The sequence below is a fragment of the Ceratotherium simum genome, chromosome 3 (assembly GCF_057802395.1).
Source record: "Ceratotherium simum simum isolate JZ-2026a chromosome 3, ASM5780239v1, whole genome shotgun sequence".
Classification (NCBI taxonomy): Eukaryota; Metazoa; Chordata; class Mammalia; order Perissodactyla; family Rhinocerotidae; genus Ceratotherium; species Ceratotherium simum.
In genome coordinates, this window is record NC_141902.1 from 89,432,879 (window position 1) to 89,456,042 (window position 23,164).

Genomic DNA, 23,164 nt, shown 5'->3' on the forward strand with positions numbered 1-23,164 from the left:
CACAGCCCTGGGGGCCAGAGTCCAAGGGCAAAGGGTCAGCAGGGCCGTGTTCCTCACCCGGGGAAGGCTCTGCCCTGACCTTGTCCTCACCAGCTCCCTGGCGTGTGGCAGCATAACTCCAGTCTTCACACGCGTTCCGTTAAGCACGTCTGTGTCCAAATTTCTCCTCCATCTAAGGCACCAGTCCTACTGGATTAGGGCCCACCATACTGCAGTGTGACCTCATCTTAACATCTGCAACGACCCTCTCCAAATAAGGTCACACTCTGAGGTTCTGCGGGTTAGGACTTCAACATATGAATTGCGGCACACAATTCAACCCGTAACACAAATTTATGGTATTAATGGTAATATCTGTGCTTCTTTATTAACACATGAAGTAACGCAATCTAGTGGCCGGTCTAAGAATAACTGTAATCTGGAGACAGTAATGAGTATGACATCTCAAGATATCGACAACTGTACTATGAGATTATCCAGAGACAAAGCCACGGGGGCTGCCGATACCAGTGGGGCGGTGCCTGCGTTCCTAGTTGAAGAAATGCTGAATATCACTTAGAGGTTACTGAAAAGAAGGGTGTCATTCTTTCCCATACAAGTGCATGGACCCCTGAACTCGATCCTGGGTGAGGCGTCTCCAGGCTGCTCCTTGATGGTTAATGAGGCAGAGCCCGAGCCCGAAGCCCAAGGCTCCAACAGGGCAGGTGAGCATCCAGGCAGATCTGTGGGCGTGCTGGAGAGTCAGCCCAGCCATGCTCGGCTGCAAGCAGGCCCGACCCCGAAGGTGCTGTGGCCCGGAGGCCAGGTGGGGCAGGCTCTAGCCCGGCTGCTGGAGGGGCAGGAAAGCCGTGGGAGGCTGGCCTCCTCAGAGAAGCCCCCGCTTTGTGTTGCAAGAGACCGCTCCCCTCCTGAAGGGGAGAGACTGGTGAAGCCACTGGGGCTGGGGCTGCAACAGAATGGAGTTCAGAAATTTCTTTCTGTGCAAGATACCCACCTAGTGAAGACCCAGAAGAACGTTCAAGACAACTGCCGCGGGCCGGCTCCGTGGCTTAGCGGTTAAGTGCGTGCGCTCTGATGCTGGCGGCCCGGGTTCGGATCCCGGGCACGCCCCGAGGCACCACTTCTCCGTCCAACGTGAGGCCGAGACCCACGTACAGCAACTAGAAGGATGTGAACCTATGACATACAACTATCTACTGGGGCTTTGGGGGGAAAAAAAAAAAATGAATAAATAAAATCTTTAAAAAAAAAAAAAAAAAAAAAAAAAAAGACAACTGCCGCTTCAAAGGCCCCTTCCTTCCCCACTATGAGTCACAGCTTCGGTGCTGAGCAGGAAGGTGGCCACACACTGTTGGGGTTGATGGTTGGGGGCCCCATCCTCCAATTCACCGGAGGGTCAGACACCAACGGGCAGATTTGGGGCCCTGGCTGGTGGGGAGGAAACGAAGTCTACCCGTGCCTTACGTCCTCCGAGACTGGTCCCTGCGCCCAAAGAAAGCAAAGAATTTTCTCAACTCTTTTATTAAGTTAGAAATGGATAAGGGCAATGCACCTTTCAGGAAAGCCCCTCTGTGAGGCCCTTTGCACTGTGTGAGAAGTGTGCTTGTCTCAACTCAGCAATCCAACAGGCCTGGGGGCACCCCAGAGCTGCAGCTTCCTCCACCAGCCCCACTGCCCTGGGGCCGCGAGCTCTCCAGCACAGCCATCTCCTGGGACCAGAGCCACATGGCTTCAGGGTGGCTGAGCCGAGCCCGAGGGCCAAGGAGGCCAGCCTCTGACGTGGACGGGGTCTGCGGAACCTGGAGACCCAGCTTCTGCTTTCAGCTTTTTCCCAGGTGGCAGCCAATGCCCCGGCTGGGGCTCCTCAGTAGGCAAACCCAGGCCAAAGGCTCCACACCCCAAGAGATGCGCGCAGGACTGGCGCCAGCGTGGAGGGCCTGTAAGGGGCAGGGCTGACTTGTGGAAAGCACCAGTATGTAACGTGGCCTCAGATCTTTATCAGCAACACAGCTCCCCAATCCGGACCCATCAACCGGCACTGTGCACACGGCAGGCGGCCTGGGAAGCCACAGGTCTGGGCCAAGGTACCAAGAGCCCCCTCCCCCTCCAATGGCGCACCCGGGCCAGCGAGGGGTGAGCCCCAAACTCTTAAATGTCAGGATGGCCGCTGGCAGGAGCTGACCTCTCCAGAACCCCAGACGCTGGGGAGACACTGACGAGGGACCCAATGACTGGGGAGGTGAAGAAAACAAAGGTTTGGCAGTTCTCTTAGGACTATTTGTACTTTTTGAGCTCAGGGGCAAATAGACCAGATTCAGTTACCAGCAGGAAGGCCAAGATGCCAGGGGGCAGTGGGCGCTGGCTGGGGGTCGGGGTCTGTGGCCTTGCTGCCATCCTCCATGCTGAGAGGAGTACAGCCCTGGTGGGATCCATGGTGGGCGCCCCAGAGTCCCTCTGTGGCCCCCAGCTCACATCCACCACTAGTCTTGGAGGGTAGGCCACAGTGTGGTCCTGTCAGGAGATGGGGTCATTGCTGCCTCTTGGGGTGGGCTCTGAGAGGGGAGGTGACAGGGCAGCATGTGTCACCTGGGGGCCAAGTCCTGCTGTGTGACTGGGCAGGAGCGTGTGTCCGCATCCGGGCACAGCATCCTGGGGTAGAGTTGGCCTGACCAGGAGGGGGCCACAGGAGATCTCCTCTTTCACTTGGGGGTCTGGGTGTCATTTGCTAATGGAGCCTTGTGAATGTCACTGAGGTCATCTGACAGGTTTCCACCCCTTTTGTGTCCTTGACTTTCTCCGCGGCAACTTCGGCTCTCGGTCCTGGTGGACCCTGCTTCCTTGAGGCCTGTGACAGCCTCTGTGGGGGACACTGCAACCCCCGACAGAAAAGGCTGTGCCATGAGTGCGCACCGCCCCCAGCCCACCCCAGGCGCTTCCCTGCCCGGCCCCAGCCCCAATCCAGGACCTGCTGGAACAGGTGACCTCAAAGCTCTGCAAACGTGTCCTCCCCGAGGCTCAGGAGGCCTGGTGTCAGTCCATGCTCCTCTGGAAGGTCCTCTCCTCCAGCAAACCACTGCAAAGCGGACAAGGCCCCGGCAGGCACACGGAACACCGGAGACAGCTTCTTCTCTCCTGTGTAAAGCTCAGAACAGCCCCTGAGGCTGCTGCTCCGGAGCTGGTGGGGCTGGCCTCCAGCCACTTGGACCGCTGGCCCCTGGGCCGGGCTGAGCTTCCCGCCGTGACAGACAGACAGGGTCAGGGCCACTCTGAGACACTGAGGGGAGAAACACGCAGAGTCTGCAGAGGAACAGGAGAGAGACAGAGGATGTGAACCAGCGCCCACTGTTCTGTCCTAATCGGAACAACGCGACCATCAAGAGGCCACACAGCAGGGCTGGAGTCAGACCCCACAGCAGCAGGCCTGGCTGTAAGAACGCAGCCCTCCTATGTACCAGCAGCACGGCCCTGAACAATTCAGTGACTCCCTGAGACTCCCAGCTTTCCCCACCTGGAACATGGGAACTCCTCATCCGCCCTCATTCCCTCCCGCCACATTCCCCGAGCACCCGCGACCAGGCAGGCACCGTGCTGGGCCCTGGGGAAACAGGAGGACAAAGAGACACAGCTAGTGTCCCCCAGATCGTCCAGTAGGAGAAACTGAAGGCTTGTACAAACAGATGTACATGGTAGTTGCATATCAAGAGAAGTGCTATAAATGAAAAAAATTAGAGATCAGAAATAGGACTTTTTTTTTTTTGGTGGAAGGTGTGGGGAGGTAACAATCTGAGACCTGAAGGATGCACAGGAGTTAGCTGGAGGAGTTCAGCAGTCCAGGCAGAAGGAGTAGCATGTGCAAAGGCCCTGAGGTGGGAATTCGGCATGTCTGAAAATCTAAATGATAGCAGGCCAGTGAGGTGGAAGTGGTGGGGGAAGGGCAGACACAGTCAGAGAGCAGGGAGGCAGGCGGGGCATGGCCAACCACGTTGTTAGGGAGAACAAGTACAGCTGCAGGGACTGACGAGTGGTGAACGAGGCAGGACAGTCCCTATGGTCACGAAGCTCACACTCCAGGGCTGGGTCCTCAGTGAATGTCCACTCTCTCTGAGCATTGTGTTTTCCTGAGGAAAATGAGGATGACAGATCTCTGCCTCCACGCCAAGCTGCCTGGGGGAGGTCTCACAGGGGCTCCGAAGGGGAAAAGAGCAGTGAGCTGTCCGCACGGCCAGCCGAGCTCTCCAGTAAACCTGCACATCCATCCACTCAGGAAGCAGGGACGCAAGAAAACCCCAGCAAAACATCCATCAACGGCGAAGGCATCCTTGGTTTTACAGGTCTGGTTATAGCTAACCTGTGCATTTGTGTTAGCTCCACAGTTGTCTAAGAGCTGCAAACATAAGGAGCTTACTTACATCTAGTTGTAAGTTTGCACATACTTAAGTAACATCATAAAAAAAATTCAAGCCAACACTGGGCCCTGAGGGACATTTTTCCTTCAAATTAGGTGCCTCCTTCACCCCCACTACACGGCTCCCAGAAGGCTGACGTCCCTAGGGGGTTGGCAAGCTGCCACATGTGTGGCTTAGACAGGCCAAGGAGCAGCACTGTTTTCTTGGGGCCAGTGAAGGCGCCCCCAAACTACTCTGAGCTCCTCACAAGTGAGAAGCTGGGTCACAAGGCCTGTCAACATCCTGACGTGCTCTAAGGTGGCAAACCCAAACCTCTGGGGCCTAGCCGCCCACATGGTTACCACGCAGAGGGGCCTGGGCCTGTCCCCGCTCTACCCCTGCCCAACATGCCAGGCTTCCCCACAGGGCAAGGCCCCACTGCTTCTCCAAAACAAACCTTAAAGCCACCCACGCCAGGGGTGAGAGGTGGTGGGACCCTGACCTGGGCAGTGGCGCCCTCTGGGCTGTCCCAAGTTGCTGACAGGAGAAGAGGGCGCCCTAAAGGCAGGGGAGGGCTGCCCTCAGGCTGCCCCAAGGCTGTCCTAGTCTGGGCCACCCAAATTTTTGGCAGCTGCTTCTCTGAGGCCTGGTTTCCCCATCTGTGGAATGGGACACTTATCCACTTTGCAGAGTGGACGTGGGGTCAGCGGTCACACTGCCTGTGCGCAGCAGGCTCTCACGTTACTGCTCTCACCGTCCTGTGGGCTGTGTGGGGTCTGCCCTGCCGGACTCGGACTGCTGGCTATCGAGGGCAGACTGGCGTCCTGACCCCCAGGCCTGGCACAGGGCTGGCCCTGGTAAAAGCAAGCCAAACAGAAGCCCTCAAGGGCAGGACAGGTGGACAGAGCTGGGGTGTCCAGAAGGCCTAACTCCTGCCCTGGGCACCTTTCTCGCCACACCAGGCCCATCCCTCAATCCTGTGCTCTGGGATTTCCTCCTGGTAGCAATTTCTTTTAAGGCAGGATGGAATGTGCTGAATTGTTCCTCCCGTGGCAGTGACCGAATCCCCCGGCAGGGCCCCCAGAGCTGGAATTGGGGCCCCAGAGCCCTGGCGCCCCAAGCAGCTGGGTCTCAACAATGCCTGTGAAGAGAAGACCAGCTCCCAGCGGCCTGGACGCCTGCCTGGCATTCTAAAGCCCGTGAGGCCAGAGGCAGGTGGAGCGGTGGTGAGGGAGGGGGCTGTGCCTTTAAAGGGCTTGATGGGGGTGGGGGGGCAGAACTCAGTGGGAGAGGGAAAAAAAAAGGACGTTCATGGCTGGTCAACAGTGGGAGCAGGTAACGCAGGGAGACGGGCGCCCTCACCCAGCTCCAGGGGCCTCCTGGCCGCTGCTGGCTGCTGTCACCCAGGGACACAGATCTGACGACGACGCTGGAGCTAAGGGGCTGGCCCCAGAGATCCTGCTGGTGCTCAGCTTCCAACACAGCCATTCCCCCCACTGCCAGGCAGCCACGCACGCCGGTCCCACGCTCAGTGCCAGCGTGCAGACGTGGGGGTGCCTGGCTCTGCAGAGATGCCTGCAGGCATGGGGCAAAATCCCGCTCCAATCCTTACTAGCTGTTAATCTGATGCCAACTACCTACCCTCTCTGAGTCTGAGCTGCCACCTCTGTCACGGCCGCACCTGCGACAGACCATTCTGAGGGTTAAATGAGATCACAGCTACAGCACTCAATGTAGACTCAGGCTCCTGCCAAGAGTTCAAAACTGGTGGTGAAGACAGGGAAATAGAGAGCTTGGGGAGGAACAGCAGCGTCATGCAGGGTGCCGAGGGGCTGCAGAGTGCAGGGGATCCCTGGTTGGGGGCTCCTGAAGTCAGAGTCTTGTAGGATGGACGGAGGGGTGAGGAGACTGGAGAGGCTCTCCAGGCTCGGAGACAGGGAGGTCGGCAATGCTCGCAGAGACCCCAGTCCTGTCCTACCCTGCTGCCTACAGGGGGGACCGGGACAGCAGGGCCAGGGAGGCGAACTTGGATGGTGGGTACAGAAGCCATTCTCTGGCCCTGGCACTGGGCTGGGGGATTCCCAGCAGCAGCCAGCAGGGGAGAGTGCCATGGTCACGTGGGGGTGCCCTCCGCAGGAATGGACGGGGAGGCAGCGGGAACGCCATGTCTCTGCCCTTCCCGACCTCTCTCCTGGTCCAGGGGGCTCAGCCCGGGCTCCTCCTCGTTTGGGTTCCATGGCTCAGCCCCTCACTCACCGCTGCTGTCCAAGGCTCCCCCACCCCCTCCATCTGCTGCCCCCGCTCAGCACCACCCCTCAGCACCTGTTCTGTGGCTTTCTGAGCTGGGGGCCACTCCTCCAGCTCGGTCCTGGCAGCATGGCAGCACCGTGGTGGCTACCTGAGGAGCAGCAGCGAGGGGTCGCCTTCCTGCCACTGCAGCCCACTGCCCAGGGAGCTGAGGGAGGGCCAGGCATGTCCTGGGCGCCAGCTTCCGGCCCCAGTGCTGAGTTATGGGCCACTCCCCAGGGAGCCCAGTGTACGACCCTGCCTTCGCAGGGAGACCCAGAGAACTCCGAGGTGGCCAGGCAGGAGACGCTGGACAGAAGGGGGACTTTACAGAACACGGGGACAACCCTGGGCCCACCTGTGGGGCAGAGCCACGGGAGGGGGCAGGCTCAGGCCAAGGAGGGACTGCAAGGAGGGTGTCTGGTCAGTTGCTGGGGCCCACGAGGAAGGAACAGCCGGCATGGAGGGTAACAGATGAAGCCTAAAGGAAACCTCTGGCTCCGATGCAGACTGGATGCTGGCACAGGAGCTCGGGAAACCTGCAGCTCTGGAGACGCTTACAAACTGGCCTGACGACATGGCTCTGGGATGGCAGGGCCCCGGCTGGGCTTTCCAGTAGGATCTAGCACTGACTTGGGCTTATGCAATCAGCCTCTTTGCACCCGCTCCCTCATCCCTGAGATGGGGCTGACGAGAGCACCCACGCCGGGGGCTGCGGAGGACTGAAGGAGCAGGTCGTGCAGCACTGAGTTGGGCTCACGGAAGTGCCTCCCCAATCACAGCAATCCTGATTGTGGGGGTGGGCCATTCCAGAAGGACAGGCTGGCCTATGGACCTGGAGAGGACCCCGCCGCCCAAAGCATCCCAAAACCATCACCACCACCATCCTCCCCTCATCGCAACCGCGTACAAAAGCTGCCTCTGACCCAGCCCCTCGCCTGACCTCTTCTATGTAAGTACTATGAAGAATACAGGTTTTATTCCTGTTTTCCAGATGGGAAAGCTGAGGCTCAGGGAAATTAAGTGAGCCAGTAGGAGCCAGCACCAAGAAGCAAGGTGTGCTTCCCTTCCCTCCCACGTGGGGATGAACTGCCCTCCAGGGTCCTGGGGGGGGGCGGCAAGGAGGAAGGCTGGAGCTTCCTGAGGTGGGAGGAGCCTTCAGGCCCCAAAGGTGACCACCCCCAGGTTCTAAGCTCCCCAGAGTACAGGAACCGGATCAACGAGGAAATGCCAATATTCTCTTCGGGGCTTACTGCCAGGGTACCAAGAAATTTGGCTTGTCAGATTTTTCTCCCAAAGAGAAAGAGAGCAGATTAAAACAAAACAGAAAAACCTTAAAAGAGAACAACGCCCCACTCCTATTCAGGCTGGCCTTTATGAGCCCAAACACCGTCTATTTATGGATTTGATGCCTCGATGGCCGGCGTATCCCTTTAATGGCCTCAAAGGCCCGGGTGGATGTGATTTCATAGCTGAAAGGTCCAATTCCACTGAGAAGCAATCGTAGCTAAGATGATTGCTTTCGCCGCGTGGAGCTTTCAGCGTGCGTGTCAGCAGCCGCCGGGTCATTGAGGAAATTAATTTTTTGGCTCAGGCTGGCTCCTGACAGGGTTCCCGTGAGCTGAACTGAAAGGGGGTCGAGGCTGCACACGGGCCAGGGCCAGTTCCTCAGAGCTGCAAGGCACGGAGGCGGGTGTGAGCACGCAGGGCGCTGGGCAGAGAAGCCCCTCAGCTTCCAGGACGGCCCAGGGGCTGTGGCCGGTCCCCAGCCCCCCTGGTGGGGGGGCCCCCCCTGCCTAGCCTTTTCTTGCACTGAGGGCAGAGCAGACCCTGGGATCTCCCACCCTCCCCCAGCTTCTTAGAGCCCCTGGGACCCACACCTCCCTGCACCCATCCACCCTGGGGTCCCCAGACCTCACAGCCCAAGGGCTGAGGACCTGTAGCCCCACTGCAGGAGTGAGGGTCCGGGGGAGGCCAAGAGCTGGGACCTGACAAGGAGGGTGTGACCAGAACACAAACCTTTCTCTGGTGCCTACAGATCCACCACCCACTCTAGCCCCTACCCCGAGCTCCTGCCAGGCTGGCTCGAGACACCCTAATCCAACCTCAGTCCCTGTCGCTGACCAGGCCCCAGAGGGGCTGCAGGGAAGACCCCGCCTCGCCCCTCAGAAGAGGCCCCCCAGGATAAGCGGGTCCTTCCGTCCTCCCTCTCCTTTCCCTTCACCTGACTGCACCCGTCCTCAGGACCTGGGCAAGTCCCTCCTTGTGTGTCCCCCTCCCTCCAGCACCCCCAAAGTGTGCCTGAACGTGTCCCTTAGCTCCCGGCATCCGCTGTCACCTTCCCTCTCCAATGATCTCACGAAACAATGGTGCTAAGAACGAGAGCAGAGGCAGTTCTCTGCAGCAAGCCCTGCTTGGGGCCGGCTTCCCTCACTCAATCGTCACACTCGCTCCCAGGGAGGCCTCGTCTCCGTCTCGCAGAGAGACGGGAGCACCACCCACTGCCTCCACGGGTGCCCGGCCCCACCACGCCAGCACCCACCTCGGCCCTTGGGCACTCCATCCATCTCCCTTCTCGTTTCTCACAGGACCCCAGGGTGAGGGTCTCACCTGGCTGCACATTGGGCTCACCTGGAGCTGCAAGACTCCCGAGGCCTGGGCCCTGCCCGAAAGGCCTGGCTCCAGGGTCTGGGTGTGGCCTGGGCTTCAGCATTTGTGCAGTCAGATTCCTCAGGGGTCTAGCCTTTGCCTTCGGCTTCTGGGAGGAGATCTATGTCATACCTGATGTGAGCGTCTCTGTTTAGGGTGGGGGTGGAGGTGGCCACATCCCCATGACTTGGGGTGGGGGCTTTGGGTCACACTGTACCAGGTGACTGGAGACTGAGAGTAACCACGTAGGCAATCAATCAGTCAATCAATCAAGCCTATGTGATGGGGCCCTGACTCTGGACACCAAAGCTTGTGTGAGCTTCCCTGTGGGTGATACTCTGTGCAGACTGTCCCTCACTGATGCTGGGAGAGTAACACTGTCCTGACTCCACGGGGAGAGGACCACGGATGCTTCATGTCTGGACCCCCCAGGACTCTGCCCCATGCGTCTCTGCCCTTGGCTGAGCTTAATCTGTTTCCTTTCTGTGCAATAAACCGTAACTGTGAACATTAACAGCCTTCAGTGCATCCTGTGAGTCCTTCTGGTGATGCTCGAATCTGAGGGCAGCTTTGGGAAGCCCCTACCTTGCAGCTGGTGTCAGAAGTGACGACACTCTTGCATGGAGACTGTGCCCTCAGACTTTGCAGGTGGGCCTAAACTCCATGTAGTATTGTCAAAAGACCCCCAATGATTCTGACCTGCAGCCGTGTCTGGGAACCACCGCACCAGTCTAAGACTGTTATCCCCATTTGGCAGAAGGGTTACATGCTTTGCTCAAGGTCAACTGCAATTAAGGGGCAGAGCCAGACTTTGGCTCCAGAGCTGAAAAAGGGTCCCAGAGCCCCTGTCTCCTGCTGCCCGACTCAGCCTTCCCTGGAAGACATGGAGACCTTTAACCAGAGTGGGGACAGGCCCAGGGGGCTGAGGGCTCACCTGACTGGGCTCTGCAGGTGCTCCTCAGGCGGGCAGGTGCTTCCAGGTGCTGACGAAGGCCGTGGGGATGAGCGAGTAGGGCACGGTGGTGATGCAGTTCCACGTGTCCGAGGTGGGGTCATAGCAGTCCAGGGTCTTACACCTCTGGGTCCCGAAGTAGCCCCCCACCACATACAGCTTGTTACCCGAGGCCAGGGCATGGCAGGACATGCGTTTGGCGGTCATGTCCCCGATCCGCGTCCACTGGTTGGTCTCGCAGTCGAAGCGGTAGGCCGAGGCAGCCGTGAATTCCGTGTCACCTCCCATGATGAAGATCTGGCTGCCCAGCACGGCAGCGGCTGTGTACCGCCAGGGCTGGGGACACTCGGCCTTGATCGTCCACCGGTTCTCTGAGGGGTCATAGCACTGGACTTTGGACACCATGTCCCGGTGGATGCTGGTCCCCCCGAAAACAAAGAGCTTCAGCCTGGCGCTCACCACGGCAGCATTGCTGACGCCGTCCCTCAATGGGGCCACCATCGTCCACTTGTTAGCCCCAGGGTCGTACTTCTCCACCTGCTTCAGGGAGACAGAAGGGGAGGCCGGGAAGACGCCTGCCAGGGACGTGTGTCCCCCGACAACGTAGAGGCAGTTCTCCAGCTCGGCCGAGCCGTGGCCGAAGCGGGCGATCAGCATTGGCGCCGCCTTGGACCACTCCTCGTGGACAGTGTCGTACACCCACACGTCCTTGGAGACCCCGTTCTCGGAGCCCCGGCCCCCGGTCACGTAGACTTTGCAGCCAATCGCCGAAGCGCTGAACTCCTTCCGGGGGCTGGGCAGGTCCGCCTTGGGGATAATCTCCTTGGCCTTGTGGTCCACCTGGTAGATCTTGTCGCACATGAAGGTCTGGCCGCCCAGGATGAGCAGCGTGTGGCCCGCCTTGCGCGGCCGGGCACAGGGGCTGGTGACCACCCCATCGTTCTGCAGGATCTTAGTCTTGCAGCGCAGCGCCTCGTCTATGAGCAGCTTGGTGCGCTCGTCTGCCATGAGCAGGGCCTCGTCGGAGACGGCCTCCTTCAGGCAGTCGGACGGCAGCAGGGCCAGCCGCACGCTCCGGAGGAGGTCGGGCAGGTGGGCCCTGCGAAGCTCAAGGTCGTGCTTCACCCACTGCAGGATGGCCTCAAAGACCACCCGCTCGTCCTCCGTCTCCAGCTCGTCACTGGAGACGAGGTCCAGCAGGGTGTCCTTGGACAGGCTGTTGAAGTCCTCGCTCTGCCGCACCGTCTCGAAGTGCACCAGGCACATGCGCCAGGAGAACTCGTAGAGCCGGCGACACTGGTGCGCGTCGGACAGCAGCATCATGCCCAAGCAGTTGGAGGGGAAGAGGTTCTTCTCCAGGAACTCAGCGGCGGCGTCCCGCACGTCGTGGAACTGCAGCATGTCGCCCGCCTCCAGCAGGGACTCGGCGTTCTCCTCGTTGATGACGATGCGGGACGAGTAGGCGAAGTCCAGCAGCAGCTCCAGCACCTCAGGGTGCAGGTTATCCTGGAAGTTGACCGTGTCGTCCCGGCTCTCCCGCAGGCCGTGGCTGAACATGGCCTCGAAGTAGCGGCTGGAGGCGGCCAGCACGGCACGGTGACAAGGGAAGGCGCGGTCGCCTGCCCAGAGTGTGACGTCCGTGAACATGCGGTGCTTGCGCAGCGTGTTGAGGTGGGCCAGCACACAGTCGGGGTGCGAGGCCTTGTGGAAGAGGGTGATGTTCATGGAGCCCGTGCTGCCCCGCGACTTGCGGGTCTCGTGGACGCTGACCGACATGCTGAGCCAACCTGCCGGGGGACAAGGCCACAGGTGAGAGCGCCCACTCCTGTCACGAGGACCGTGGGAAGTGCAGGCCCTGGCTCCCCGCCCACCACCCCAGGCAGCACGCCCTTCAGCCCGGCCCCAGCAGCCCTGCCCTCTCCCACCCCTCCTCTCTGCTCAGCTCTGCTGAACCCAGATGAAGCCCTTCCCTTCGACAGCATCGCCAAGGACAACTTGGACGGCAGAGGCTGGGTTTCACCCCTGCCCTTCAAAACTGGTTTGGGACCAGCTCTGGAACCAAACACCTTTGGCCTGGAGATGAGCGACTCCTGGGCGAGCTGGAGCTGCAGCGGCCTCCCCCGCTTCCAAGACCGTGCAAATGGTGTCCCCGGCTAAGCAGACGTCAGGGCAGTGCTAAGCAGCGTGTGTCCTGGACCTCATTCCACCCTCAGAGTGGTCCTCTGGGCATGCTGCTCTTGTGGCCCATTCTACATCTGGGGAAGCCAAGGTTCAGAGAGGCAACGTGGCTGCCCAAGTGCTGGAGGCAGGATGCCCACACGGGCCATCCAGTGCCAAGCCCGAGCTCCACCCTCCACCAGCCCAAGGAGACTGACCCCTGTGGGGAGACTTCTGAAACAACGTTCCCAAAGAGCCGCAGACCCCAACAGAGCTGTGTACCCCGCCTGCTTCAAGCAGGCCCTGTCCTGAGCTAGGCTCCAAGCAGCACTGGCCAGAGCCCCCAACCCCCTTCCCTTTGGAAAGATCCCCGAGAGCTGCCGTCACTGCCCAAGCGCTCAGTGTAGACATGTTCTCCAAATCCAGAGGCCTCCTGACCCAGCTGGGATGAGCGAGGGTCTGGAGGCAAGGCCAGCTGACCAGTGGCTCACCCGCAAGACACCCGCTCAGTTCTGAGGTCCCAAGAGGAACCCAAGACAAAGGCCCGGGTGACAGAGGGACATGCTAAACACGAAAGCAATCCAGATGTGCCTCCACCAAAGCAGCCGGAAACCTCGCAGCCCGCAGAGCCTCCTGGTCTCACCGGGCCACTCCAGGACCCCGGGCCACAGTGGGCGCCTCACCAGCCTCCCTTGTCCACCCTCCTCCACCAGGCCTGGACCCAGCGCTCAGGGTGCTGGTCTGTGCGAGTGGACAGACACAGGCTCGTCGCCCGCTTGAAATGGGATATTCCAAAGCATTTTAATTAAAGCCTGGCTGATGACATGACCCAAGACCCCGCTGCAGCGCTGTGGAAATGAGGCTCAGCCAACAGGCATCAGCCAACAGGCAGGCAACATCGCAGACCGCGAGAAAAAGTGGCCAAAAAGCACAGTGCACTCAGCATCCTGACCCCGAAAAGCAGTGCTGCCTTCTTCTTGCTGGTAATGAAGCCAAAGAAACCCTTTCTTTGTCATTTTTAACTTTCAAAAGTCTCTAACTCCCCACTCCAGGTCAGTTTTCTCCTTAAGTAACAATCTGGCAAAGGAAGGAAGTGATTTCACACTTCAGTGAATTATAAATTAGCATCCAAATGCATCTCGCCCTCACTCACTCCTTTTCTGACAAAGAACCAGAGAAGCCACACACTGGTGTGATCAGAGCTGCCCGGGCAAGGGCCCCACCCCCGGGCCCGGCAGGGAAGGCACAGGGGCTGGGCCTGGCCTGGCCGCTCTGGCCCCCAAGCTCCAGGCAGACCACGGGCCAGAGACCTGCAGGGACACTGTTGTGCAAGCCTGCCACCGCCAGCCACCAGGCTCTGGGGTTCAGAGGTTAGCCTGAAGGAAGGGTGTGTGTGTGTGTGTGTGTGTGCCCAGCCAGCATGAGGGGAGAGTGCTGGACCCCAGGTCCAGGCTGTACACGTGGTCCCCACTCCACCACCCACCCTGGAGCACGTCTCCCCTCCTCTGAACCTGTTTTCTCTTCTGTAAGGCTAAGTCTCCATCCTGCTCAGGCCTCTGAGAGTCACTCAGCAATTACTTACGGAGCACGACCTGTAAGCCTGGGCCTGAGACTGGGCGTCACGGGGACGAGAGGCTGCGCAGGCCTGGCCCACAGAGGCTTTACTGGCAGCCCGGCCCTCGCAGATCTGATTTGCCCAATCCGAATTCTGGACTCTGCGACACGCTTCCCCGAATCTTGCTGCGATTGCTAAATCCTCATTCTGGCTTCTGTGCCCTGGATCACAGGACGCTTTCCCAAACATGGCCGCTCACGGGGTGCGTCGGTCCATCCCGCCCCCACGTGCCTGGGCTGCTCATGGGCGGGGCCTTTGATCTGTGTGCCCCGCCCAGCTCTGAGGACTCCAACTCAGAGCCCTGACGTGGAGGCTCGGCATCCTCAGCACCTGCACTTCTACAGCCGCAGCGGCCCGCCCCACCCCACGCCCGGGCAGGAGCCAGGCCGCCTCTGCACTCCAGCTGAACGTGGCCTTGAATGCTCAGCCCCAGACACCTGCGTGTGGTGCCAAACTCCTCTCGGACTCTCTTTACAGACAGCCCCAAGGAAGAATGCCAGCTCTTCGCCTTAATAACTACAGCCGTGTAACCAGGACGTCACCAGTACCTGCGCCCGCGGCGTGGGCCCCAGGGTGGCCCACAGGGCCAGGCCCTGGGCCGGCCGGAGAGTGGAGAGCCCTGCTTTCTCCCCACAGCCACATGTGGACATACTCTGAGCTCGGCGGGCGGAGGCCCTCTTGGGTTCCCTGGCCCCATGGAGCACACTTCCCTTCCTCCCGGTCCCCTCATGGGTCCCAGGTCCACCTCGAGGCAGCAGGGTACAGGCCCCGGCTCACTCTGGGGTGCTGTGTTAACAGGGCCACCCTGTGAGGGGTGCAGGGGGAGACTTCCCTTGGAGGGGGTCCAAGGCAGGACAAAGACTGAGAAAGAGTCAAAAAGCCGGGCAAACCCGCACAGAGCAGCCACGAGTGCCCTGAAAATGAGGCCAGGCGGTGACCTCCCCAGGGCCCCTGGGCTGACAGGTCTTGCTCGGCACCGAGATGCCTGCGCGCTGACGCAGCCTGCCCACGCGGGCCGAGGGCCAGTGACACGGGACAGGCCCGGGCAGGTTCTCGCCCAGCCAGGGGCCAGCCTGGGCACCTCGGAGCCGGAGCAGAGGCCCCTGCCCTGCTGCTCCCTGTCTGTCCCCGTCCCTTTAGGCAGTGGCCCCTGAGCCAGTCCTCTGGGGACAGTGGCCACAGGGCACGTACTGCCTCGCCCCGGCCCCGAGCGAGGTGCTCTGTCCGCAGCACCATGACTCCGGTAGGTGGAGTCTCGCTGCCCCAGTTTACAGCCGAGGATGCTGTGGCCCAGACACAGGGAGGCACCGCGGGGCTGCACAGCTCCACCCGGGGCCACGGCCCCAGGGCTATGCTTCGGCTCCAGGCAGGCCAGCGCGGGAAGGAGGGCCTGAAAGTGGGGGCCCTGGGTGCTGTATCCTGTCTCGGGCTCCTCACCTTGACCACAAAATCCCCGGAAGCCTGTTACTCAACTAACACATCCAGGGGAGCTCGTGGCATTTCCCCCAAACCTGCTCCTCCCCAGCCCAGAAAACAGCACCATATCCTCCTCGTCCATTGCTAAGACCAAAAGTTTAAGATCCCCTCTCAACCCCCCTGCCCCCCAACATCCAATCCACCAGCAAGTCCTGAGGCTCCCCCTCCTAAACGAGTGCGGAACCTGCCCTTCTCAGCAGCTCCGCCCTCCCTGGACTCAGGGAGCCCCCTCAGCAGCCTCTGCTTCTGCTCTTGCCCACCACGGTCTGTTCTCCACCTGAGACCAGAGTGATTTTTTTAAAAAGCACGATCCGGATTACATCACACCCAGCTCGAGACTCTCCAGGGGACTCCCAGTACCCTCAGTAAAATCCCACGTCCTCACTGTGGCCTCCAGGTCCCCACGGGAGCCGACCCCTCCCCACTGGCTAGCTCCCTGTCCTCACATCCTGCCACTTCCCAACTTGCTCGCCCCCTTGGGCCACAGTGGACTTCTCACTGGGCCTCAGGACCTTTCCGCGTGCTGTTCCTCTGCCTGGAACACTCCCTTGCCCATCATTTTTTTCCTGCATGGCTTACTCTGTCACCTCCTCAGAGTGACCACCTTGTTGAGGTCACCCCCCCACATACCCCACCCACTTCTGCTTTCCTCACACCACCCACCGACACTTAACATTTAGTTGTTTACTGCCTCCCTGACCCCCTGCTAACTGATGTGACCCCTACACCCAGATGGGGCCTGGCACAGAGCAGCCGCTCGATTTGACTGAATGGACCCATCGGCCCCTACCTTTGCCCATGATGAAGCCCTGAGACGCATACAGCACACAAAACTCACTCCACTTAACATCTAACTCGAGTGCTCGCCCGGCTGCCTTCCAGACCCAGAGAAGCAGCAGGCTGAGAAGGCCAACGCTGCGACAATGGCTGTGCGAGGTGGACACTGTTTCACTTGAGCCAGCACAATGCTGGCTTGCACTGCTCGCACTGCTCCCTCCTGCTCACACTGACCCCGACTATTCTTGGGAACCACCCTCCTCCTTCCAGGAGAGTCACACAAGGAATCCAGGGCTGGGCATTCGGCCCCAGATGGCCAAAGCCCCACGTTACTGGGCTCAGCGGGTGGCTGGGGAGTCACTGTGACCCAGGCCTGCCACTCAGCCTGTGCCATCCTCCTAGCCACCACAACGGGCCAAGGAGTCTCTAGTCTACGACGTTAACTGAAACTGCAGGAATGAAGCAGACTCTGTCCCCAGGGCTGCTGGCAGGCCTGACCACGGCCCTGAGTGGGAATGGGTGGTGGCTGTGTTGCCCAAGATGCGCACTGCACAGAGGAGGGTGAGCAGGGCCCCTCGTCCCTGCTGAGCCTGAGCCTGTCTGTCCCAGACTTTCTTTCTGCCTGTTTGAGAGGGGTTTCTGTCACTTGCCACCAAGAGTCCCCACTAGTACAAGGACTCCCTGGGACATCAGGTCCCTGAATTGGTGATCCGGGGCTGCTCACCTCGGTAAGGGGTCTTAGCCGGGTGGGTCCCTCCACCCCTTCCACCTCCAGGGAGGCCACCCCAGACACAGAGGAGAACGGCTTTCACGAGGTGACGTTCAGTGTTCAGGTCCAATTACACGCCCAGCCCTGTGCACGGGTTGGGGGACACGAAGGAGTGGGAGATGGAGGTTCCCAGCAGCAGGAGGGGTGAGCATTCCAGAGTGCATGTGCAAAATCAGGTCTGCCCAGCACCTCGAAGCCTGTCTCTGCGGCCCCCGCCTTGGGGGCCACAACAGATCAGACACTCTCATGCTGCACGTATCACAGAACTATTGCGATTACCTAAGCGCCACCCTGGGCTGTGATGGATTTAAGGCACATAATATAACCGCACGACACTGCCATGCTACAGACTAGCAATTTATCATCCTGCTAAGAGGTATCGATCCACCTCAGACACCCCCACTCCCCACACTAATCCTCACCTGCAGAGAAGCGCTTAAAATGCACCAAATAACAACATGCCCTGCTCATTTCTCCCATCCTCCCTGGAACGTTCACTAAATGCACAAGGAAACAAAGTAGCCAAGGGATGAGATGTCCAGGGAAAAACCTGGCATGCTCACAGAAGATTCCAGTGACTAAAAGCTCATGGCCTCTGTTCTCAGAGAAACACACCAGCAGTGTCAAAGCGGCTCTTCTGGTGCCGCACTCTAGAAAGAACCCCCATACACACACCCCCTTCCTCCACCAGCCAGGAGTTAGTGATCCTCAAAATGAAGGTGTCAACGCCATCATTCTGCACTGGAGGCTGGAAGGAGTGGGAAACACCCAGAGCCCAGCTGATGGGTTGCAGGTAACGTGGTTCTGATTCACTCATTCACCATAAGCTTCGTGAACAAGTCCCACGTGCCATGTACCTGAGATGGTGATGCAGAGAGAGACGAGGTTCCTGCCCGCACAATTCCTGCCCAAATGGGCCACATGCCAGGGTTGGCGGTACGGGGCGGGGGATACAGACCAGCAATGAGAAAACAAATCCGTGAACAGGACACTCAATTCCTGGAAGTGCTATGGAGAAAATTACACAGCAATGGGCCACAGAGTGACAAGACGACGGTGGGCTCATCTGTGTCCCTGTGACGATGGCATGTGTGAGCTGACACTTAAGTGATGAGCTGGAGCCAGGATGCAACGACTGGGGAAAGGAAGGTTCCGTTCCAGGTAGAAGAACAGCAAGTGCACAGGCTGGGTGGACTCGAAGTGGGCCCATTCGGGGAAGAGAAAAGGCCAGGGGGACAGGCAGGGACACAATGACATGGGGCCAGTGACTAAATGTGCCTTACATTCTATGACACGCCTCCTACTGAGAGGCAGGGTCTATGTCCCCTCCCCTTGAATCTGTGACTGCACTGTGACAGGGAGTGCAAGGGAGCCCAAGTGACACTGAGTCCATTTCTGGGCCCAGCCCTTCAGAGATGGGCAGCCTCCACTTCTTGCTCTTGTAACACTCACCCAAGGGGAAGCCAGCCATATCGCAGAGGCCAGACAAGCCAAGACCGCCATACTGTGAGGACGCTCAAGCCGGCCATGTGACGAGAGTGCGGCCTGGCCACTCCCACTGTTCCAGCCACCTGAGCCCAGGTACCAGACACACAGTAAAGAATTCACCTTGGGACACGCCAGCCACAGCAGAGGGACCCCAGCAGTCAGTCAGAACTGGGGCCCAAGACAGAGGACCCCAGTGACCACAAAGGTCACAGATCACTTGGTCTACAAATCCTGATTGAGCACCTGCTGTATACCAGGCTATGCTGAGGGCTAAAAGAACAAAAGTCAAGATGGCATGGTCTTACCTCTTGGGCTGTACAACACTAACGCATAAGACAAAAGCTAACGTCTGAGCAGGATGGGTGAGGGGGCCAGGAGAGGGGCAGGCGGCAGGTATTCTGCAGCTGTTTCTCTCACGGCATTCTGCCCCAACTGTACTGACAGGATGGTGACAATGCAGCCTGAGGAAAGGTCAAGCTCCTCAATGCCAGTGGTTAGGAACAGGGCCCCTAAAGACAGCTCAGCCATTACTGTGTGACCGTGGGAAAGTTAATTTGTCTCTCTGGGTCTATTTTTCTCAACCATTGAGTGATGATGAAAACAACTGCTACTTTATAGGGTTGTTGTGAGAATTAAATGAGACAATAAACGATAGCATTTAGAACAGCCTGGGCCCAGCCTGCTCACTGGGTCAGCTATTTTATTATTGTTTCTTTGTCACCACTGTCACTGAACAAAGAACACAGCAGACATTCCCGAGCCTTGTCCGTCCCTAACCTCCACTTTCAATGAGGGGATTTTCACTGTCGACTCTATTCATTTTTAAGTTATTTGATTTTTTTAATGAGTAGGTAGTATTTTTATAATCAGGAAAAACACTAAACATTTTTGTCAAGCCTGCTGGATCTGGCTTACTCCTAGGACTGTACTAATACAGGACTTAAGCACTATTAAATATCACACACACGTCGGGCTGCGGGCTGCAACCACCCTTCCAGGGCTTGGTACTAACGGGTCTCCTCTTCAGGCACCCAGGCAGGGTTTCCAAGCAGACGAGCCATGATTCTGCGGCTCAAAGCCCTGCCTGCCCGTGTCTGGGGGACCAAGCACCCCGGGAGCCCGAGGGGTGCAGGGGTGTCCATCCATGCGAGTGTCAAGTGGAAAACAAACTAAGCACCCTTATTAAGCAGACAAATCTAAGTGTTAATTGAAAGTAAAATTAGTATGATCACTGTAACTGAATCAGAGGCAAAGATCATTCTAGATACAAGTGAATTATCAGACAATGGGTCCTTTCCCCAGATGTTTCTGCCTTTCAATGGCCCATTCTTTCAAACCCAAAACTATATATACATATTTATTCAACAAATTGTATGTACTTTGTTTTTAATTTAAAATGCAATGGATTAGAATTGTTTATATTTTTCACTCCGTGTATTTATTTTGATTTCATTGGCCAGCTTTTTATTGTGAAAGATTTCACAGCTGCGGTGAAGTTGCGAGACTTGGTAACGCATGCTTTCTGCTCTCACGTGGTTCATCTGCTGGAGGCTACCTCATCCCACCCTGGCCCTCAGCCTCATCTCAACGCCCGTACCTCATGCAGGGGAATGGGCTGGTCATGGGGGCAGTTCTAGTACAGAGCAAGGCTCAGGGAAGGGGTGGGGGTGTCTGCTTCATAAACTGCTTGGTACTAATGGGGCTCCTCTTCAGGCAGTACCAAAATGTCCCTGTACCAGACAGCTCCCCAGGACGGGTGGAGAGCAGGCCAGCCCGCCCCTCAGCTCGCCCCACAGGGCAGAATCCCAACCCCCTCCACACCTTCTGACAGAGCACGCTGTGGGACAACCTGGTTCCCACCTGCTATTCTGAGGTCATGATCAACAGTGCCACCCTCCCAAACAGTGTCCCACATGGGCAGTGTGTCCTAAGGTTACCCTACATGTGGCCCACCCGTCCGTCTGCAACCAAAGCCTAGAAGGGGAGGGGAGGTCCCAGCCGACCCAGGGGGCAGGCAAATACTTCAGTGCCTTCTCCACGTGTTCCAGCCTTTTCACTCAATGCACCCAAACGGTAAGCACACTGGAGGAAGGGCAGCCACTTTAGCTTCCATGATCGACAGCCAAGGCCCAGGCTGACAGCAGCACCTGGCAGTCAAGGAGGCAGAGCTATCATTACAAGTTGACAGCTGCTATTGAGAACGATGCCAACTCCACCAGTGTGGACGAGCCGTTCCTGGAGGAAGGGTTCGGGGGGTGCACTGCGCTGGCCTTACCCAGGCAACAGGCTCTGCCTTCCCAGAGAAGGCACAGAACAGGACATGAGGGGTCAAGGCCTGTGAAACCCCGCTGGGAAATGAAGCAACACTGGTTGCACAGAATCAGCAGGGAATTCTGGTTGGGAAGGGAGTATGCTGCAGCAACAAACCCCCAAACCAGGCTTTAGAGGTCAGAGATTTATTGCTCACACATTTCTTGCTCATACTACACACGTTGTGGGTTCGGTTGGTGGCAGTGGTAGTGCTGGTGGGGAAGTGCTCTTCTCAACACTGTCACTCCCAGGGACCCAGAGGACAGAGCAGCTACCATGTCACCAGTCACCATGCCAAAGGGAAGAGAGAGCCCTCTAGAAAGACACACACCACTTCTGCTGCCATCTCGTTGGCCAAAACCAGTCACGTGACTTCACTCACCCACAAGAGCCCGAGTGCAATCCTACCACGTGGCCTACTGTTGCTGTAATTTGCAGCTAAGAAAACAGCAGCTCAGAGATTAATGGTAATGACAACAGTACCACTAATAAATTATAGTTATTGAGTACTTACTAAGTACTAGGCACTGTTCTGAGAGCTTTCTGGACTAACTCATCCAATCCCCACCACAGCCTTACGTACAGTATCATCCCCACGTCACGGGTTGTAGCCTGGGCAGGAGACATGGGCAATCAGCTCCCAACTGTGCACTGTGTGAGCCCAACTTCCAAGCGCAGGGAAGGGGCAGCTTCCGGATCCAGGTGCGTCTTGCTCTTTCCTGTGCACCAAAGGAAGAGAAGGTCTGTGGGGCCTCGGCCTGGGATTCCAGCCCCCAGACACTCTCCTCTCCTCTACCACTTGGAGCCGCCCTTCTCAACCAGCTTCTGTGCACTTACGGCAGTGCCATCTTGAGAACCACGCCCCCACGCCCCAGGATATCCACTGTAGTAACAAGGTAACTTCTCTCCTGTACATCACGAATGGTCCTAGCAAGACAGCAGCCTCTTGGGTCATTTTCTGTGTTCTGATGAGGACCCCCAGCTGAGCAAAGCCACCTCAGGGAGAGGACCTAACAATCTCCCAGCCTTGTCCAGATGCTCAAAGACAACGTAGGGATTTTGCCAGCTTCTCACCGATATGGTTTTTTAAGAGAACCATCTCACCAAGGAGAGAGGCAAACCGGGAGAGCCCTGCCACAGGAGGGATTGTCTGGGCCACACGTCCAGGCCACAGCAGTCGCGGCCGTGGATGATCAGCGTCCCTTTTTCTGCCCTGTACCCTGTCTTCTCAGAGTGTGAGCTCCACCAACCAAGCGAGACAGGACAGAGGCACCCCCAAGAGCGAAGCACACGATACAAAAGACGTAAATCTCCCAGCATCCCAGCCCTAACACAGGCCTTTTCACGGGGGTGAGGGAGTGGGGACACTGCTCTAAGGGGGCAAAAATTGGGTCTTTGTGGCGGAAAAACCTTATTCCTTTTACGTATAAAACAGATATACATACAGGACACAGTTATAGAGCATATCTGGTATTAAAATTTAATGGGGGGGCAGTGAGCACAATTAGGGGAAAAAGTCTAAAATGGTTTTGTGGGGGGGGTGATAAGAAAAGTTTGAGAAACACTGCAAATGGAATAACTATGTTCACTTTGGTTTATTATTTTCAGCTTTTATCCAAAAATGAACATTTTATATTGTTGCGATTATAGAATACTATTTCACATTCTTTTTTACCTATCCACATAGTTTCTCCATTCCTATCCTTCACTCACCAGTGAAGGAAGACTCACTAAGGGCCTCCCGCGTACAGACACTGGGATTGGCCATCTTCCGGCTCCCTCATGAAACAGCCCGTCTCTGTGGCTGCCAACTGTCATTTCTGGTGTCTGTGAAATCTACATCAACCACGACTTACGAATTAATTCATCCATAGGTTTTTGAATTTCTACCCAACAAAGAAGTAACTTCTTTGCTTGTGTTGGATTCTCTTGAGATAAGTTCTTTGGAGAATAACAGACATTTAATGCCGTGTTGTCCTCAAGTTCTGTCTGCAGCGCTTAAACCATCCCTGTGACAAAAAGGCTTCTTTCAGCTAAGAGAGGAGTGGCTCACACACCTCCAAACTCATCAGGGCAGGGCGGAGAGAAGCTGCCGCCAGCCTCTTCCCACCATGTCTTGCTCCCCCAGGCTCATCCCCTAGGCTCATCCCCCAGGCTCATCCCGCTCCCCCTGGGCTTGGTGGGGCCGCCTGGACTGTCTCTGACCCCGAGCTGGGAGTTGTCTGCAAGCCCAGCTGTTGCTCCAGACAGAAGGGACAAACAACTCGGCACTCAGGTTCACCCAGCTGTTGAAATAACTT

The 23,164-nt window shown here is 57.8% G+C and overlaps 1 protein-coding gene across 3 annotated transcripts in view; it reads right to left on the reverse strand.

Moving 5' to 3' along the window:
- Positions 1-1,267: 1,267 nt before the first annotated feature.
- KLHL25 (kelch like family member 25) overlaps positions 1,268-23,164 on the reverse strand; it is a 35,171-nt gene continuing 13,274 nt past the window's right edge. The window contains exons 1-3 of one of the 3 annotated variants that reach the window (XM_087428910.1): positions 21,448-22,235; positions 10,255-12,059; positions 1,268-3,297 (exon numbers count right to left, since the gene is read on the reverse strand). In XM_087428910.1, coding sequence (XP_087285036.1) covers positions 10,279-12,048 — 1,770 coding nt within the window. In that variant the 5' untranslated portion in view covers positions 12,049-12,059; positions 21,448-22,235 and the 3' untranslated portion in view covers positions 1,268-3,297; positions 10,255-10,278. Of the gene's footprint in view, positions 3,298-10,254; positions 12,060-14,011; positions 14,301-21,447; positions 22,236-23,164 lie in introns of those variants that run through there. The other 2 variants (XM_087428908.1, XM_087428909.1) reach the window with 2 other exon arrangements.